The 18,675-nt window shown below is 60.2% G+C and overlaps 1 protein-coding gene across 3 annotated transcripts; it reads left to right on the top strand.

Moving 5' to 3' along the window:
* The first annotated feature begins 212 nt into the window (after positions 1–212).
* On the top strand, positions 213–18,565 carry VILL (villin like). Of its 3 annotated transcripts, none has more exons than XM_086720445.1 (20): positions 213–485; positions 4,888–4,954; positions 5,137–5,211; positions 5,491–5,696; positions 7,048–7,156; positions 8,164–8,274; positions 8,531–8,730; positions 9,105–9,183; positions 9,284–9,382; positions 10,075–10,213; positions 10,637–10,737; positions 12,603–12,740; positions 12,846–13,004; positions 13,518–13,697; positions 14,237–14,382; positions 15,375–15,519; positions 17,148–17,333; positions 17,523–17,594; positions 17,811–18,062; positions 18,320–18,565. In XM_086720445.1, the coding sequence occupies exons 2-20, from the start codon at positions 4,889–4,891 to the stop codon at positions 18,431–18,433; spliced, it is 2,577 nt and encodes an 858-aa protein (XP_086576571.1). In that variant the 5' UTR covers positions 213–485; position 4,888; the 3' UTR covers positions 18,434–18,565. The 3 variants fall into 3 exon arrangements, with proteins under 3 accessions (XP_086576571.1, XP_086576570.1, XP_086576569.1); XM_086720443.1 differs by lacking the exon at positions 213–485 and adding an exon at positions 1,275–4,794; XM_086720444.1 differs by lacking the exons at positions 213–485; positions 12,603–12,740 and adding an exon at positions 1,274–4,794.
* Positions 18,566–18,675: the final 110 nt, after the last annotated feature.

The raw sequence follows: 18,675 nt of genomic DNA on the forward strand, positions 1-18,675 counted from the left end.
GCCACCTCCAGGCCCTGAGATGACCTGGGTCTCACAGAGCCAGACTGCCACCCCCACCTTCAATAGGCTCGGTCCTCCTTCCTTCTAAAGTTTGTTGGAGTGACCTGGCCTTCTGGGGGTGGGGGTGGGGGGGTGGGGGGGGTGGGCAAGGATCAGAGAGGCTCATCAGGCTCTCAGAGAAGGAAAGTCACAGTATACTCCACAGCCCACATCTTGGCCCAGCCCAGGCCTCTGTGCCCTGCTGTCTCTTGGCCACCAGTACCCAGGAGGTGAGGACTGGCAGACCAGCCACGAGCCTGGGACGGGGTGGTTCTCAGAGAGCTGGGTCAATATTTGTTGACTGACTGACTACATTGGAAGCCCAGCCCTCAGGCAGTGGGGTGTGTCCTCCTGGGCAGGAGCAGGGATTGAGTTTCATGCAGGAACAGGTTGGGGGACAGACCCAGCACTGCCCACTGGCCGGGAAAGAGAGCACTTTCCAGCAGGTAGGCCTGGCAAGGAGGGGGCTCCAGAATCGGCTGGGAGGGGCCGCTCTGAGTCAGGGGTGTCTAGCAAGGGGTCGTGGGGCTCAGGGTTGCCAGGGGGCCACCGGAACCTGGAGGGCAGCGAGCAACACTGATGCGGGCAGGGAGGCCCGGGCCGGGAGCCTGACGGGGAGAAAGTGGCAGATTCTGTACAGGTGGGGCCTCTGTCGCCCAGACTCCGCATACCTGGAGGCCCAGGCCCGGCCCTCCCTCCTCAGACTCCAGCAGGCAAAGTGACCTCAGGGTGCGCCCTTTCACAGGTACCTCAGGAGGAGGAAGTGGCCACTGGGCGCCAGAGGAGGGGGGCTGGGAAAGGAGGGGGTGTCTGGAAAAGGAAAGGGGCGCCTGGCGGTGAGAAGAACGCAGGGGAGAGGAGGAGAGGCCGGGGGAGAAAGGGGGGATAGCAGGGAAAGGGGGTAGGGGGGTCTGGGAGAGAGAAGGGAGCACTGGGGGCAGGGAAGGCAGAAAGAAGGGGGCTGGGGAAGGAGGATGGGGGGGAGGGGCTGCCCAGTGCGGACAGAGGGGCGCCCAGGAACGGAGGGGGAACAGGGCAGGGGGGAGATGGGTTTGTCAGAAGAGGAACCAGGCATCTGGGAGAGAAGGGGGCCCCAGGCTGGAGTGGGCAAGCCCCCAAGGAAAAGAAGGGGGCTTTCAGAAGGGGGGGAGAGGACACAGTGGGGGGCCCGCCGCAGGGTAGGTGATAGAAGGGAGTTACCCAGGGGAAGAGGGGACATCTAGGGTGGGAGGGCTTGGCAGTTTAGAGGAGGTGCTCTGGGAAGGGAAGGGCCCCCCTGGGGGAGAAGGAGACTGCCTGGAGGAGAGAGGGGGTGCTGGAGAGAGCGGCCCCCCTCCCCGTCAGCATCCCTGCCCCCGCCACCCAGGTTACATGGGGATGAGGGCCTCAGGCCCTGGGCGCCTGAGAATTTGGCTCCCCAGGCTGGAACCCAGCCCCTGTGGGTGCTGCTGACCCTGCCTGGTGAAAGTAGCCCGGGCCCAACCTTCTGGCCTCCAGTTTGACTCTCCTGTCCCCCACGGGCCCCTGGTGGCCAGCCACGCTTCCTGTCACCCTGTCGCGCTTTCACGCTGTCACATGCTCTACAGCCCGTAGTTTGTACCTCTGGCCACCGCCCACCTGTGCCCCGGTCGCCGTCGCTACCCATCACCGCTGAATGTCACCATGCCGCCTGTCCCTCAGCGGCATCGCACGTTTTCTGGTGCTTGGGACCACCTTTACGCGACCACCGGGCCCGCTTGTCACGCATGCCTCCGTCACACCCAAAGGCACGTACTGCAAGAGCAGTCGCGGGTGCCGTCAGAGCACAGGGTGACCCCGCTCCCCGTCCCCCTGCACTCGGTGAGCAGCAGGCTCCGTCCGCTCGACGGCTGTTCACCGAGTACCTGCTGGGTGGCGGGTGGGCGGCTGGGAGCTGGCGGGTCCGTGAGAGCACAAGCCCCTGGCCCTGGCAGCCCTCCGCGCCAGCGAGGGAGAGCGTGGCCACGGCCTCGGCGGCCCCCGGAGCCTTCGAGGGCAGCTCTAACCCTGGGCGGCCCCCTCCCCCACTCCGCGCTTCCAGAGGCCGCGAGAGGGTTGGGAGTTTCCCCCAGTCAGCGGTGAGCTCACCAGGGCCGGGAGCCCAGCCCTCAGCGTTCTGGACAAAGGTGGAAGGAATGCAGGCTGTTCGGCATGAGTCACAGAGGCCTCTGCCTCTCTCGGACTCTCCCACCGAGTCCGCCCCGGGCCCGTGCAGGGTCAGCAGAGCCACAGGGGTTCCTGCGGGGAGAAGAGAGGAGCGAACGCTACGCTGGGGGTCCCTAGGAAGGAGGACTTCAGACGGAAGTGACTTGTGGGTCCGCCGGGCAAAGCCGCAGCGCAAGAAAAGCTGCAGCCGGCCGGATTTAGGTTAGATGGAAGAAAGAACTCCAACGGATGAAGGGACGACCGGACCTCACACACAGCTTCCTGGAGGAACGCTACAGGGCAGCCTGGGGGGGCCGAGAGTCATCCTGCGAAGACGCAACAAAACCCAGAGCCCCCCTCCGGCCTCCCCAGATGCCTCTCGTTCCGGGCGGCTCTCCTAGGCCCACTCAGAACCACTGGGCACGGCGGGAGCTCAGCCACTGTTTGCAGAGTCTGTGGCCGTCCGCAGGGTCTGTCGAGAGTTCAGCTCTGTTTCGGGGATTTCAGAGGGCCCATGCTTGACTCCCCCCACCCTCTCTCGCGAGCTAAGCCTGTTGCTCGCTACCACAGTCGTCGGAGGCCATCCTTGTGTGCCGCCTGTCCCGAGTTTGCAGAAACCTCGTCTTCTCGGCGTGCCTCCTGAGCCTGTGTCTTGAGGCTCTTTCCAGAGTCTTTTTTCAGAACCTGGCTTTCTAGAGGGTCTGTCCCTACTTCCCTGGGTCCAAGATTTGCTGTCACGGCAGACGCTGCCCTGCGCGTAGAACCTCTCCCTGTCTGCGGAGTTTGCCTGGGGTCCTCGTCTGGGATGCCTCTTTGTGCCTGAAGGCATTGTTCCTGTGCGCAGAGCTTTGTTTGCAGTGCCTGTCCCTGTCAGCAGACCTTGTTTCCTCCGCAGTCTGTCTCTAGACTATGCCTCTGTTTGCAGAGGCTTTTCTTATTTCAGAGTCCGGTTCTGTCTGCGAAACCTGAGCCCTATTTGTGCAACCTCTGACATTTTGGGGGGGGGGGGTCTCTAGCCGTTTGCACGCCCCATCTGAATTTCCCTGGATAAAAACTGTACCTGCTTGTAAGAGCCATTCCTATGAAGAGCTATCGCTGTCAGAGGTCACCGTGTCTATCTGGGAGCACCTGTGTCTCTCTGCGGAGCACATTCCCGTTTGCGGAGCCTATCCTGTGTGCACACTCTGTTCCTGATTCTACGTGTAACTGTTAGCAGAATGTGCCCCTACTCACAGAGCCTTTATCTGTTGCCAGAATTCATCTTTTTCTATGAGGTCTGTCCCTGTTTGCAGAACCTGGGCTCCCTACACACCCCAGCCCTGTTTCAAGATCTTGCCCAAGTCTGGGACACCCGTGCTTGAACGCAAAGCTGATTTCCCTGCCCGCTCATTTCAGCAAACCCTGCCTCTCTGAAAAGCTGTCGCTGTTAACAGAACCCGTCTGTTTGCAGAGCACTGTCAGCTTACAAAACCTCTCCCGACCTGCCAAGTCTCTGTGTGTACAGCCTCCGTCTGCAGAGCCTGTGTCTTTTGTCAGAGTCTGGATCTCTTCGCAGCATTCATGATGGTTTGCCCAGCCTGTTCCCATCTCCCTGTATGCAGGATTTGGGTCTGTTTTGCAAGGCTGTTCCTGCTTGCAGAGTCGGACCATGCCTAGAGATGTTTTGCTTACTTCAAGAGACTGCCTCTGTCTGGGCAGATGCTGTGCTGTTTGCAGAGCCTTGCGTATCTATGTACCTGTCCATGTCTGCCGTCTGTCCCTTATATAAAGGATACCTACCTTAAGGGTTTGTCCCCACCCACATTTACAAAGTCCTTCCCCACCTGCAAAGTTCCTCCACGCCTGCGGAATCAGGAGCTGTTCGTAGAGTCTTTTTTGTGTTCACGACCTTCGCTTGTTTGCCCGGCTGCTTGTTTGTCTGACTTTCCCTGGATAGAGTCGGTGTCTCTTTGTTCAGGCTGTCCTTACACAGACAGTTGGTCCCTGACTACAGAACTCATTTTTGCCAAGAGACCCTGTGCTTGTTGTATCCCTTTCTTCAGTCTGAGGAAGTTGTCCCTGTTTGCAGAGCCTATGCTTGTATGCAGAGCCTTTTTCTATCCGCATAGCCTATCACTCTCCGAGGGTGCCGTGTCTCTTTGCATAGCCTGTCCCTGCCTGCCTGGAAGACCCAGGCCTATTGGCAGCTCTGTCCCTCAACGCAGAGCCTGTCTTTGTCTGCAGGATTCAGTCGAATACCAGGAGTCTGTGTGCAGGGTCTACCCCTGGCTGCAGAATTGGTTCTGTTCCCAGCACAACCTTTGCCTGTCTGCATAACCTGCCTCTGTCTCCAGTGACTGCCCCTGACTGCAGATCTCGTCTGTCTGCACAGCCTGTTTCTCACTGCTTGCTTGCAGAGGTCCCTATGTTCAAGACCCATCCCTGCCCACAGAGCTTGGCCCTGTTTCAGGAGCACGACCACAGACGACAAACCTGTTCCCTGTTTGCAAAGCCTCTGTGCCAGGGTCTGTCCTGCTTTGCTGCCATTTGTGACTTGAGAGCCCCCCGAATGAAAGGCCTGTTCTATGATGACAGCGCTTTGGAGAGCTGCAGGTGGGGAGAGTTCTTGCCTGGAGCCCAAAGCACAGGTGGCCGGGGCCTGAGGACTCTGGCTCTTGTTTCTTCCCTCGTTCCCACCTGGCCTAGGATGGACGTCAACAAGGGCCTCCCAGCCACTGAGAGCCGCAGGGACCTCCACGTATGGATCATCGAGGTGAGGGGCACAGCCAGACAGCAGAGCTGGGGACACAGAGAGTGCGCAGTCTCTGAGACTAGGCTTCTCCCTCCCGCCACCAACTCGGAGCTCCCTCCTGTCCCCCACCCCAGAGGGTCATGGAGGGTAGGTGGCTAGGGGACGGTCCTGCTGAGCTGTCACTAGGCACCCTCCTCTCCCAGAACCTGAGGATGGCACCAGTACCCGAGAAGGCTTATGGGAACTTTTTCGAGGAGCACTGCTACATCGTCCTCCATGTGAGCATTTGGGGAGTCTGTCTGAGGGGTGGGGACTCCCCGGCTGGGGAGTCTGCTGATGCAGACCAAGCTCCATCCCAGGAAGAGGGAGGCCGGCAGCCAGAGCATCCACCCTACAAGGGGGCTCCTGCCTTTGAGGCCTCTTTGCCCTTCTTGGACCTCCAGCCCCGAGGAGGCGCCTGCCCAGTCCCCTCAAGGCCCTCAGTGCATCCTGGGTCTCAGTCTCCACCCCACCCCTGGGGCCTCTGCACCCCCCGCCCCCAAACACCTGGGCCCTAGGTTCCCCAGAGCCTCAAGGCCACGCAGGGGGCGTGCAGCGACCTGCACTACTGGGCGGGGAAGGAGGCGGGCGCCGAGGCGCAGGACGCGGCCGAAGCCTTCGTGCAGCAGCTGCAGGAGACGCTGGGTGGCGCCACCGTGCAGCACCGGGAGGCGCAGGGCCACGAGTCCGACTGTTTCCGCAGCTACTTCCGCTCGGGAATCATGTGAGTGCGGGCGGGGCCCCGGGGCGGCGGGTGGCTGGGCGGCCTGGGGTGACCCTCTCCTCCCTGGTGTGGGGGTGTCGGGCGAGGGGGAGACGTCCTCTCTGGGGTACAACTCTCATACCCTACCATGTTGCCCCAATTCACAGATACGCTTATGCCCCCACTTGTACACAACCGACCCATGTAAAGTATACGATCGGTGATGTTTTTTTAGTACGTTCACCGACTTGGGCAACCGTGCCCACAGTTGCGGAACACCTTTGTCACCCCAAAAAGAAGCCCCGTACCTTTCCCAACACTCTCCCTTCCCGCCCCCCGCCCCCCACCCCCACATTTTCTTCATCCAGTCTGCAAAAATTTGCCTATTCCGGACATGTTTATAAATGGAACCGTACGACACATGGTGTGGGGATAGAACACATTTTATTTACGTATTTATCACTTAGGGGATGTTTGGATTGCTTCCACGTTGGCCTGTGATGGGTAATGCTGTTGTTAACATTTGTACGCACGGGTTCCCCCCCCCCCCCCCCAGTTTTATCGAGATATAATTGACGTGCATCACTAGTTTGATGCTGTGGCTTAGAGGCAGCGTGAAGTCATCACCACACTGCACTTGGTTGACGTCCGCCTCCTCTACAAGTTTTTTGTGTGGACGTGTTTTTCATTTCCCTTGGGTGTATACCCCGGCGTGGACGCCAAGGGTGTTTTGAGTTTGCCTTTCCGTTACTGTGCCCGCTAGAAATATGTCTTTTGCTGTAAATTGCTTCACAACGTATTAAATTAATAACTGCAACATATTCAGTTAAACCGTAGGAAAATGCCAGTATTGGGTCGTTTCTGATTCGTACACTCAAACCCCCTACGGGAACGCATTTGTGCACGCACCCGCAGAAAACACACCATGCCCATGCGATGGGCCTATAGGAGGGCTCGTCTACACATGTACGTCAATGTGCGTGTCTGTGTGCACACAAACGTGCTGCTGCCAAATTGCATGCACTCACATCTATACTTACGTGGATAAACAGATGCCCTTATGCCCCTTCTTGTATACGTGGTATACAAGTATACAAACATGGTATACAGGTACATGCGCATGTGCACAACATGCATGTATTTACATCTATACACGGATAAACATACTATGCCCTGCACGCATACACGTACAGGTACACGCACGTGTCCGCCTATCTACACGCACACTCCCGCCCCATGTGTGTGCTCATGCGTTTGTGCACACTTTTCATATCCGCTTGCACACGTGTGTGCTCACACCTGCACTCACTCCTGCACGGAGCTGTGGAGGGTCTTAACTGTGATGCCCTCCCCCCCCCCGCCCCCACCCCAGCTACAGGAGAGGGGGCCTGGCCTCTGCCCTCACGCACGTGGAGACCAACCTGTACAACATCCAGCGACTGCTGCACGTCCAGGGGAGGAAGCACGTGTCGGCCGCCGAGGTGAGGACCGCCCCGGGTGTCGCTTGATCTTCGGGCTCAGGTCGGACTGTGTGCCGAAGTGCAGGGAAGCGCGGAGGGTGGAGGCGGGCGGTGGGGGCACCGTGCACTGTCGCTGTCGGCATTCCCAGGTGGCCCATCTTGAAGGAGGAGGGGGAAGGCAGAGCCAGGCTGCCAGCCCCACCCCTCCGTGGCTCCTCTGATCCTGTTTTCTCACCCATCCCGTGGGCACACTAAGAACTTGGGGAGGCGAGGTGGACCAAACGGTGCACCCGGATGGTCCGTGTAAGCACCGTGGGCAGTAGCATGCTGTGGGGTGGGGGGTGCACAGCCCCACACTCTTCGGGCGCATCGTCCTCACCACCCACGGGCGCACATGCTGTCTCCCACAGATTCAGTGACCATACATCCCTGGTCGTGCAGGGACAATGCGCAGCCCAGGTTTTGCCCATCACATTGGCGTAATTATTCAGCATGCGCCCTTTTACTCCCCAGAGTGTCTCTGTTTGGATGATAACTATCCTCTTCCACGGATAGCACGTTGTCCCCCATGCGGAGACACGTACGTTGTCACCCACGAGCTCACGCACTGGTTCCCATTTGATGTGCCCCCATATACGTACACATGAGCGTGTACACACACATCTACACCCATGGGTAAACAGATACGCTCCGCTTGTGTACACATTACGCGTACAGATGTGCAGCTGCAGACATGCATGGAGGGAAGAGTGTCATAATCCTGTAGATCCCGTGAAATGCAGCATTACCTCCGGTAGTGCCTAGAGAGGCACACCAGGGTGACCTTCAAGGTCTCATACGGTGACACAGATGCGTGCTTACACACCACAATACTGGTGCAGTGGTCACACATACACCAGGTTGCACACAGCCTCGTGCACACGAGTGAGCTGTGCTCATGTAGGTGGAGATGGGCTGTGGCGCCCCTCCACCTGGGTGCTGGTGGTATGGCACCCTGTTTCCTGCCCTGTCCCTCCTGGCTCTGGCAGGTGGAGCTCTCTTGGAGCAGCTTTAATAAGGGGGACATCTTCCTGCTGGACCTGGGCAAGGTGATGATCCAGTGGAATGGGCCTGAGACCAGCATTCCTGAGAAGGCACGGGTCAGTGTCTACCCTGGGAACTAAGGGATGCAGGGCTCAGGGAGAAGGGTGTCCATCCTCCAGACCCCTCAGGAGGTGGGCTTGGTTGTGCCACTACAACCTTAGAAGCACCTGCTATGTGCAAGCTGAGTCCAGACCCTGCCCCTGACCCCAGCCTCTGGGAGCTGAGCTGCGACGGGAAGGATCTGGGATAGACTGTCAGCGGTGAGCGGGGGCCATGCTGGGGAAGCCCTGACTGCCAGGTCCTCTCCTGCAGGGCCTGGCCCTGACCTGCAGCCTCCGGGACAGGGAGCGCGGTGGTCGCGCACAGATTGGCGTGGTGGATGATGAAGTTGAAACCACTGACCTCATGCGGATCATGGAAGCCGTGCTGGGCTGCAGAGTGGGCAACGTGCCTGCCACCAGGCCCGACAAGAGTGTTAACCAGCTGCAGAAAGCCAGCGTCCGTCTCTACCAGTGAGCAGATCTTGGGAGTGGGCAGAGTCTGCATGCCTGGGTCTGCACGTCTGTCGTTCCAGCCGTAACACAGTGTCTCTAGAAAGGCCTCCAGAAAAGGCCCGTGGGTTTCTGGAGCAAGCCATGTGGGGCTCTGGGTCCAGCCTGTACTCTTGCATGACTGCTCTTCTGAGAAATCCATTGTACAGATAGGGCAACTGAGGCACTGGAGGGCCAGAGAGTAGCCTAAGGCTCCACGGCAAGGCTGTGGTGAAGTTAAGACTTCAACCTGGGGCCCCAGACCCCATGCCTTCTGCCTCTGCGAGGACTAAAGGGGGCTGGAGTGGAGCCCACGGAGGGGCTGAGCTGCCCACCTCTGGATGCCTGTCCCCCAGTGTCTGTGAAAAGGATGAGGACTTGGTGATCCAGGAGTTGGCGACCTGCCCACTAACCCAAGACCTACTGCGGGAAGAGGTGAGACAGGCCTGGTCCCCGGCTCGTCATGCATCCCCACCCACCCATGACCCCAGCCCAGTCTGGGCCACCTACCAACCAGTCCCTGTCTTGCTCCCAGGACTACTATATCCTGGACCAGGGTGGTTTCAAGATCTACGTGTGGCAGGGACGCCTGTCCAGCCTCCAAGAGAAAAAGGCTGCCTTCAGCCGGGCTCTGGTAAAGCTGTTGGGCCCTGTCTCAAGGGGACATTGAGCTGCCCTGGGGTCTGAGGGAAGAAATGGCCGTACTCTGAAATCTAAGCTGGGACACATCCATTCCTGGGGGCCTTTAAGGGAAGGTAGTCCTATCCTTGGGCCAGGAGATGGATCCATCCTGCCCTAGGAGCCTGTCTGATAGAGGAGGACATGGCTTTGCCCTGGGGTCTAAGCCTGGAGACAAAGCACCCAATCTGATGACGGGGACACAGTTCTGCCCAGTGGTCCGAGGGTCCCTCTCTGGTACCAGGGGCATGCAGCCTGCCCTTGGAGCCCTGACAGGGGTTGGGGGAGCGAGCACCCAAGAAACCATGTGTAAAAGGGTGCTCGTGTAAAACGTGGACCTGCCTTGAGGTCTGAGAAGCAAGCCGCACTGGGCACCCCCTCCTTGTCGAGGAGGGGAGACAGGGCTCTGCCTGGCGCCTGGAGGGGGCGGCGGTTGTCATGGGCCGCCCTTCCCGAGGCGCAGACTAAAGGGACCTTGCTTGTCCTCAGGGACCTCAGAGAAGTCGGTAGTAAAGGAGCCAGCTTCTTAAGCGGGTCATGAGCGCGGTTAATTAATACTGCTCTGCTCTCAGCTGAGTGTCAGGTCCCCGAGGGTGGAGGGGAGAATTGGGCCCTCGGGCCGCACGCCTGACAGAGCCCCCGCTCCAGCGCTTCATCCAGGCCAAAGGCTACCCGACCTACACCAACGTGGAGGTGGTGAACGACGGCGCCGAGTCGGCCTCGTTTAAACAGCTCTTCCAGTCTTGGTCTACCAAGCAGCGCGGGAACAAGAACTTCGGCAGGCTAAGTGAGCGCGCGGGGCGGGGCCTGCGGGGCGGGGCCTGAGAGGTGGGGCGGGGACTTCGGCCGGAATGGAAGAGCGGGCAGGACAAGGTCGGGGGCGTGGCCTTGGGGGCGGGGCCAGCGTGGGGCCGCACCCAGAACCTGGGCGGGATGGGAGAGCGGGCGGGGCGGGGCCGGCGCGGGACGGCACCCTGGACCTCGTGTTGGACGGAACACTAAGCGGGACCAGGCGCGGGAGATAGTTGGGGCGGGGCGCGGCCCACGCGGAGCGGGGTCTGCGGGGGACAGAGTGGGGCCGCCAGGGGGCAGCCCCCAGAAAGCGCCACCGGGTGGGGGAGCGTGGCCAGAGTGGGCTTTCTTTTGAGTGATGGGCGGACGCGGTTAGCGAAGGCGAGGACGCCCGTGACACCCCGTGTCCTCCCGTCAGGTAAATCGATTCAGGTAAGGCCGGATGTGGGCAAGCTGCAGAGTCAGCCTGAGCTAGCTGCCCAGCTCAGGATGGTGGACGACGCTTCCGGGAAGGTGGAGGTAAGGGGACATTAGCTCGGCTGGGAGAAGATAGGCACACAGGGGCAGGCTTTGTCTTCAGCTGAATGGTATGGCTGCTAAAGTGCCCCAAGTTGCGCATCTACGCAGGGACACCCAGGGGCGTGTGTACATATACACACGTCCTCCCTCCTGCTGGCTCGTACGCGTGACGCCTGATCAATCTGTGCAGCTGTGGCCACTTGCTCAGGTAACACTTGGCACACGGCACGGTAACGCTTCAAGATACTTGATTGTGCCCTTCGGTCGAATATATGACACAACCGTACATATGCCACAGACACAGACGCACACGCCTAATTGCACCCAATCAGCCAAGTTAACCAACTGCAAACATGTAATTGTACAAATTCTGCATCACACGTGATCATAGACACACAGAATGCTCAACCCACAGGAACACACCGACAGGGTACAGCGTCACATGTAATCTGTCGCCGCCCACACAGGCACATACTGTCAGCCGCCTGGGCTCAGATCAGTGTTCTGGGAGACGTAGGGATTGCATCTTGACATCTCATCTGATCCCTCGTAGAGCCCTTCATTCCTCTGGGCCTCAGGTTTTTTTACCTATAAAGTGGAGGCAAAAACTCTGGTTCCATCTGGCCCATGGCTGGTGTGGGGATGCTGTAAAATTCTGGGAACAGGACTTCTGGGCCCATGTGAAGGGCTCCTAGTTCTCAAGGTAGGTCGAGGTCAGAGAAAATGCCATTTCTCCAAGGTTCCCTCCTGTATTTGTCCTAATATGGATGGACAGAGGCTGTTAGAAGAGACCAAGACAGGAGGAGACGTGGCAAGGTGTGGGGGAGCAGGGAGAAGGGAAGAGAGGGAAGGAGGACAGGGAGAGACAGAAGACACTGAGAAAGACAGAGGAGGGAGGAGACAGAGTTGGGGGGATGGGATGAAGAGCAAGAGAGATGGGGTACACAGAGGGGGACAACACAGAGGGGAGGGCAAAGGTGGGAAGGAAGGAGGTCTTGCCACTCGGGCTCCAAGCACAGACGCCGGGAGGGGATCCCTTCCAACAGGCAGGCAGGCCAGCCAGGGGAGCCCCTGATCCAGGAGGCCTAGCTGCCAGGGAAGTGCTGCTCCTGGGTAGCACATGTGGTCCCAGTCAGTCTCTTCTGCAAGAGACTGGTTGCTCTGGTCTGAAGGACACCTTCCCCAGAGACAGCTACCAGGCCCTGTGTGGGCACATGATGTCCAGACTTTGTTTCCTGCCATTGTCAAGGTGGGCGTGGCTATGCCCACTTTCCAGGTGGGAAAGGCTGAAGCTCAGAAGGGTCTCACTGCCCCCACGGCCTGCCTGGGGTTTGAGGCTCCAGAACCCATGCTCGCTACCCATAGGAACAGGAAATCACGCTCTTCAGTATGAGGAAGTATTTTCCTTTCAGTCTCTGAATAGGCTTTGTCTTTTTAAGTGACACTTGAGAAAAGAATTTTTCCCAGAGCTCAAGGGCTCGCGTCTGCCCAGCTTCTGCAGCCTTGGCCTGAGCCGCGAGCGGCTGTGCCAGGAGCTGCCTGCCCCTAACCTGCCGTGGCTGGCGGGGGCAGGGTGAGGGCGGTGTGTGGCAGGGCTCCGGTCCGTCCCAGCAGCCTCTGGAGCCCTCACTGCTTGTCCGTCCCAGGCACCGCACGCCAACTGCGTCCCGGCCGACCGCGGGCCAGCGCAAGTGTGGCGGGTCCCGGGGGCCCATGGCGGAAAGGGTCACCTGCAGATCCTTGTGCGGGCCTGGCAGAGATGAGGCAGGCCCGGAGGCCACGGGGAGCTTTCTGGCTGGGCACAGACTGGCCGGGCTGGTTCGAGAGGAGGAGCCGGCTGCGCCCATTGGGCCTCTGTTCTCCAGGTGTGGTGCATCCAGGACTTAGGCAGACAGCCCGTGGACCCCGAGCGTCATGCACAGCTGTGTGCAGGCAACTGCTACCTCGTCCTCTACACCTACCAGAGGATGGGCCACGTCCAGTATATCCTGTACCTGTGGCGGGTACGCTGGCCCGAGAGGGGTGGTGGGCACCTTCAGGCCCCAGAGCTGAGGCTCTGAGAACAGGATCTAAGAGCCGCTCCCGGCCCCTGCCATCCCCACCTGCAGGGCCACCGCGCCACCACGCGTGATGTCAAGGCCCTGAACTGCAATGCCGAGGAGCTGGACCTCATGTACCGGGGAGCCCTGGTGCAGGAGCACGTGACCATGGGCAGCGAGCCCCCTCACTTCCTCGCCATCTTCCAGGGCCAGCTGGTGGTCTTCCAGGTAGGGCCCACCCTGCTGCTGTTCCCGCAGCCTCGCCGGCTCTTCCGTGTGCCCATAGCCCTTACATGCATGTGCTAAGCTTCTCTTCAGCCCAGGGGCCCGTTTACCACCCCAGGTTTCCTGGTGCCGTTAGATACCCAGGAGCTCCAAGAGTGACCCCCGCTTCAGTTTCTTCCCCTGGTCCCCAGAGCCAGCCGCCAAGCAGAAGCACAGGAGAAGAAGTTGAATTGAAAGGGACCCAGGGCCTGGCCTGGGGTCCCCATTTTCTGTCTATAAGGCCTGGGGGAAACCGTGCCCTGACTCCTTGGAGATGGGGGAGAGATCCATTTAGAAAGGGCCTGGTTCCCTGTCATAGGCTGACGGGACCCTCACGCTCTACACTCAGAGGGTCTAGAAAATAGTGGTGGCTTCAGGCGAGGGTCTGGTGGGCCCCAGGGCAGTTTGTCCATCACCGGGACAGGGAGGCGGCTCCCAGGAGCCCTTGCCTCATCCTGAGGCCCAGCCCTCTTACAGGGGCACACGGGACGCGATGGGAAGGAGCAGCCAGCACCTGCTACAAGGCTCTTCCACGTGCAAGGCACCGACAGCTGCAACACCAGGACCGTGGAGGTACCGGCCCGCGCCTCAGCCCTCAACTCCCATGACATCTTCTTGCTGGTCACAGCTAGCGTCTGCTACCTCTGGTTTGGAAAGGTACTTATATCACTGACCTCTCGACTTACCCTCGGGTGGTGTGCCAGGCAAGGGACGGGTCTCCTTCCCAGGAGATGCAGACTTCGTGTCCAGCCTCAGCTAGGCCAGGAGTGGGGTCCCTCTGGAACCTGGGGGGAGGTTGAAAGTGACTAGTAGATCTGGGAGTCTGCTGGTCAGAGGCAGGCCAGGCCCAGACTGCCTCCCCTCCTTCCTGCTTCAAGCGAGGAGCATGTCCCTCTTCCCAAGTCTCTCGGGGAGGAAAAGGAGGCCTAGTCCGGTTTGCCAGAGTTTCCTCCAATGCTCATAAACCACAAATGACCCCCGAGCCTGGGGTCCCCATCCCATTCTCTGGACCAGGAGAGGGTCCCAGTCCTGGGAGGGGGGAAGACTGGATCCCTTGCTCATGTGTGCCCTGACATCAGCCTTGGCCTCCTGTGACTCGGGCCCAGCTCCCCAGAGTCCCCTGTGAGTGGGGGAGGTGGGGCTGGAGGTGAAGACCCCTCCCCCTTCAGGGCCTGACCCAGCTCTCTGTGGGCCAGGGCTGCAGCGGTGACCAGCGAGAGATGGCGCGGACGGCGGTCACTGCCGTCTCTGGGGAGAACAAGGAAACGGTGCTGGAGGGTCAGGAGCCTCCCGGCTTCTGGGAGGCCCTGGGAGGCCCGGCTCCCTATCCCGGCAACAAGAGGTGACAGGGGCTGGGCGGAGGGTGTTCTTATACAGAGGAGGAAACTGAGACCCAGAGAGGGTGGGTGACCACTTAAGGGTCACACAGAGAGCTGGAGAGCCCCCCCCCCCCCCCCCCCCAGCACGGAGGCCTCTTGGTCTCCCACTCCAGGAGTTCGCGGAAGCGCAGCCTACCCTTCACTCCCCGGGATCAGGAAGATGATGCCCGGGAGAGCTTGCTAGTGGCGCCCTCTGCTGGCCGAACAGGCTCCCTGCATTGTCCCAGTCCCGGACCTGACCAGTGACCGAGGACAAGGGAGCAAAGCCCCACTCCCAACCCGAAGTCCGCAGGGGTCATGGTACCAGGTGTGGGGGGGGGGGGGTGTGGGTGTGGGTGTGACATGTGGATAAACAGCGTGTGTGGAGTGTGTAATGGACAAGGGTGTGTGTCAGAGGTTGAGGCCGGGTGAGGCCTTCGAGGGAGGAGGCTGAGTCAGGGCCGCTGTGTGTGTCTGCGGGTCTGGTGTAGGCACTGTACTCACTCCAAGTCCCCTGAGCTCCCCAGTATGACCGTCCCCCTCTCTCAGCCTAGCTTCCCTTCTCCCACCTCGGGCCTGAGGCCGGCTCCCAGCCCGGACCAGGAGAGGGCAGGGCCCCCGCCCAACACCCCTCCCCCCGCCCCGCTAAGCCAGCCGTCCCCTTCCCAGGGGCCACTGCTGGGCAGCTTCCCGGGCGGCTTGTGTCACAGCTGGCCGTGGCGAGACAGGTCACGTAATGTGCTTTCCTGCTGACAGATGGGGACGCTGAGGCTGGGGCCCGGAGAGCAGCAAGGCATCTCTGGAGTGAATTATGGGATGGGGGGAGCCCAGAGGAGGGCCCCATGCGTCCGCTCCGGGAGAAGCTGTCCCCCTCCCCTGGGGCGGGGGCCCTGTGCCGAGGGCTGGCTCGGTCCAGGCTGCCGAGAGGCGTAGTTCTGTGTGCGCCCCTCACAGCTTGGCTGCCCACGCTGGCCAGGCTCCCCGAGGACGTCTCCGGCTTCCAGCCCCGACTGTTTGAGTGCTCCAGCCACATGGGCCACCTGGTCCTCACAGAAATGGTGTTCTTTAGTCAAGAGGACCTGGACAAATATGACATCATGTTACTGGACACCTGGCAGGAGGTGAGGTGGCCTCCCCTGTCCGGCTGGGGTGTGAGTGGCGGGGGGGGGGGTCTCCGTGTCTGTGCAACCGGCTTAAGTGTGCGTGGCTGTGTGTTTCCGGCCGTGTAAGGCTGTAGGGGGGTCTGTGTGATGGCGTGTGGCACTGTAACATGTGAGTGAGACACGTGAGTGTCACGTGAGTGACTGTGCATGCATTGTGTGACCACGGGCAACTCCGTGTCACCAGGAGGCTGCAGGAGACTCTGGCTACGTCTGGGACTTGTGTGCGATTGTGACCAGTTTTGCGGTTGGGCGCCACCGTGTGCCTTGTGACGGTACGTGTGATTCCGGGTGACCGGGTGCCTGTGGCTAACGTGTCAGCGTGAGCGTTTGCAAAGCGAATGACTGACCGTGTGCGCGCGTGTGTGCTTCCTGTGTGTGACTGTACTGGCCGTGGTCGAACCCTGGCTGTAACTGGGGAAACTAAGAGACTGGGTGACCGCAGTGAGTGAGTGACTGTTTGTGTGGCAGGGTCACTATGTTTCTGGGAGGCTACGTGCGGCAGCGGTTTAGGGCTACCTGCGTCTTCCAGGAGCGCGTGCGACTGTGTGATGGGGCGCGATCGTGTTTACGTGCAGCCACGTGTGACTGTAGGGGATCGTGTGTCCGTAGCTGCGATCATGTGGGTGTCTGTGTCACGGGGTCTGTGACACTGTGTGGATGCAGCCACGAGGCTTGCGTGTTCTCATCTCACTCAGCAAAGCCCTTCCTACAGCCCACAAGAGCTGACGGCCCTCTCAGGGCCCATGTGCTCCACTCTCCCCCTCCACTGGCTCTGCCTCAGCCACAGTGGCCTCCCTGCCACTCCCCTAACACGCTCAGGGCCTTTGCACTGGTTGTTTCTTCCGGTTAGAACACTCACCTTGCTCCCCACGCTTCCCCCAGCTCTTTACTCAAACGTCACCTTCTCGGGAAGGCTCTCCCCGAGACTAATTTAAAATGACGGTATTGGGGCGCCTGGGTGGCTCAGTCGGTTAAGCGTCTTGACGACTTCAGCTCGGGTCATGATCTCACGGTTCGTGGGTTCGAGCCCCGCATCGGGCTGTGTGCTGACAGGCTCAGAACCTGGAGCCTGCTTCGGATTCTGTGGATTCTGTGTCTCCCTCTCTCTCTCCCTCCCCTGCTCATGTTCTGTCTCTCTCTGTCCTAAACGTTAAAAGAAAAAATAACAGTGTTTCTGCCTCCCCGCCCCCACACTTGGTGTCTTCTTTCCCTGCCTTTTCTCCATCTGATATAGTACATATTTTACTTATTTTTCTGTCTCCCCAGTAAAAAGAAAGCTCTGTAAGAGCAGGGATTTTTGCCTGCTTTTCCCCCGCTTATGGAGCCCCCAGTGCCTAGAACAGTGCCTGGCACACCATAGGTACTCAATAAATATTTGTGACTTGAATGTATATGTGCACGCCTGTGATCTTCTCTGGCATGTTGATGGGTGTTTGGGTATGGCGGCCAGCCTGCTTGGCTGTGCCTGGTTGGCTGGGGTGTGTGGAGGGGTTGTGAGACCAGTTAACGGACAGAAGTGGGAAGGGAGTGGTCAGCTCTGGGCAGCCCCTCCACTCGCCCAAGGCCAGGCCCCCTCTGTGACCCAGATCTTCCTGTGGCTCGGGGAAGCTGCCAGCAAGTGGAAGGAGGAGGCGGTGGACTGGGGCCAGGAGTACCTGAAGACCCACCCGGCAGGGAGGAGCCCCACCACGCCTATCGTGGTGATCAAGCAGGGCCATGAGCCCCCCACCTTCACTGGATGGTTCCTCGCTTGGGACCCCTACAAGTGGACTGTGCGTGAGGCCTGAACTCCCAGCCCCACCCTACTCCAGGGAGAGTATGCCCTGAGCAGACTGGGAGGAGGCATCGCCTTGTCCGGGGACCTCCCGTGTGGGTGGCGGAGAGCTGGTCTTGCCGTCAGGTCCCCTCCTGGGTGCCAGGGGTGCTCTCCATCCTGCCCCCGCCCTGATTCTTGCCCCCAGAACGACCAGTCCTACAAGGAGGTGGTGGATGGAAGCCTGGGAGCAATGCCAGCCATATGTGAGATAACAGCCGTGAGTACTGGGTTCTCCCGCCCCGCCCCCTCCCGGCTCCCACCAGGGTCTAGGCTTGGTCGGCATGATCCAGATGGGCAGAACGGACAAGAAAGGAGCCAGGCCCTGGTGGACGGCAGGGTTTGCAGTGGGGGCAAGAGGCCCAGTGGGCTCAGTGTGGCCTCCGCATGGGAGCCTCTCCTCCATACGCCCAGCCTGAGTCCCCTCTCCGAGCAGGAACTCAAAGACTTCCAGCTGTCTAGAGGGCCAAGCAATGGCGGGGCAGACCCTTTGACCCTGCAGACCCTCAAGGGCTCCCAGGACGGCTCAGGGAATGAGCTGCAGCCAGGACCCAAGGCAGGTGACGCCAGCACCAACAGCCACCACAGCAGCCCCAGACCCACCATCAATGGGAGCCTGCCCCGCGAACGGCTAATGCATCAGGCTGTTGAGGACCTGCCAGAGGGTGTGGACCCGGCCCGCAAGGAGGTGGGTGCCCGAGACCCCCCTGCCACTCACTGCCCCCGGAACCGATGCATCTAAAACTGAGCTGGAGGAACCCGGGAAATGACCCACTGATGGTGGGCGGTGGGCAGGTTGCCCGGGGAGACGTGTGTTTCAGAGGGGATGATGGGCAGAGAGATGTGGGAGGGGAGAGCCTTGAGCCCTGCGATGACACCCCTGGGCGGATGGGCCAGGGTTCTGGGCTCAGTTGACACGCTGGCCCTGTACCCTCCCCCCGCCAGTTCTATCTCTCAGACTCTGACTTCCAAGAGATCTTTGGGAAGTCCAAGGAAGAATTCTATAGCATGGCCAAGTGGAGGCAGCAGCAGGAGAAGAAGCAGCTTGGCTTCTTCTGAACCCAGGCCCTGCCCGTGTCGGTGCCACTGACGTAGCCAGGACCCCCCGGGGTGCCTTCCCAGCACGCACCTGAGCCCCCGGGGACACGCCGCTGGCATTCCCCCATCAATAAAAGTCCGTGGCCCTCACAAGGTGTGTTGTAAGGGCTTTCGAGTCTGCATCACTTGGTGGGTCCACCTCTGGAGGGGGAGGGGCCCCTAGGGCTGGAGGGGGAATATTCCAGAGGACTGAGCTCTCTCTG

This window comes from Puma concolor, chromosome C2 (genome assembly GCF_028749965.1).
Source record: "Puma concolor isolate L17-30 chromosome C2, mPumCon1.1.hap2, whole genome shotgun sequence".
In the NCBI taxonomy this organism is placed as follows: domain Eukaryota; kingdom Metazoa; phylum Chordata; class Mammalia; order Carnivora; family Felidae; genus Puma; species Puma concolor.

What these genes read in the sequence shown, in the direction of transcription:
- VILL (XM_086720443.1), top strand. Translation starts at nt 4,607, where the DNA reads ATGTTCAAGACCCATCCCTGCCCACAGAGCTTGGCCCTGTTTCAGGAG. An exon ending in GCCAGCGTCCGTCTCTACCA is followed by an intron (nt 8,731 to 9,104) that starts GTGAGCAGATCT and finishes CCTGTCCCCCAG; the next exon opens with TGTCTGTGAAAAGGATGAGG. An exon ending in CCATATGTGAGATAACAGCC is followed by an intron (nt 17,595 to 17,810) that starts GTGAGTACTGGG and finishes CTCTCCGAGCAG; the next exon opens with GAACTCAAAGACTTCCAGCT.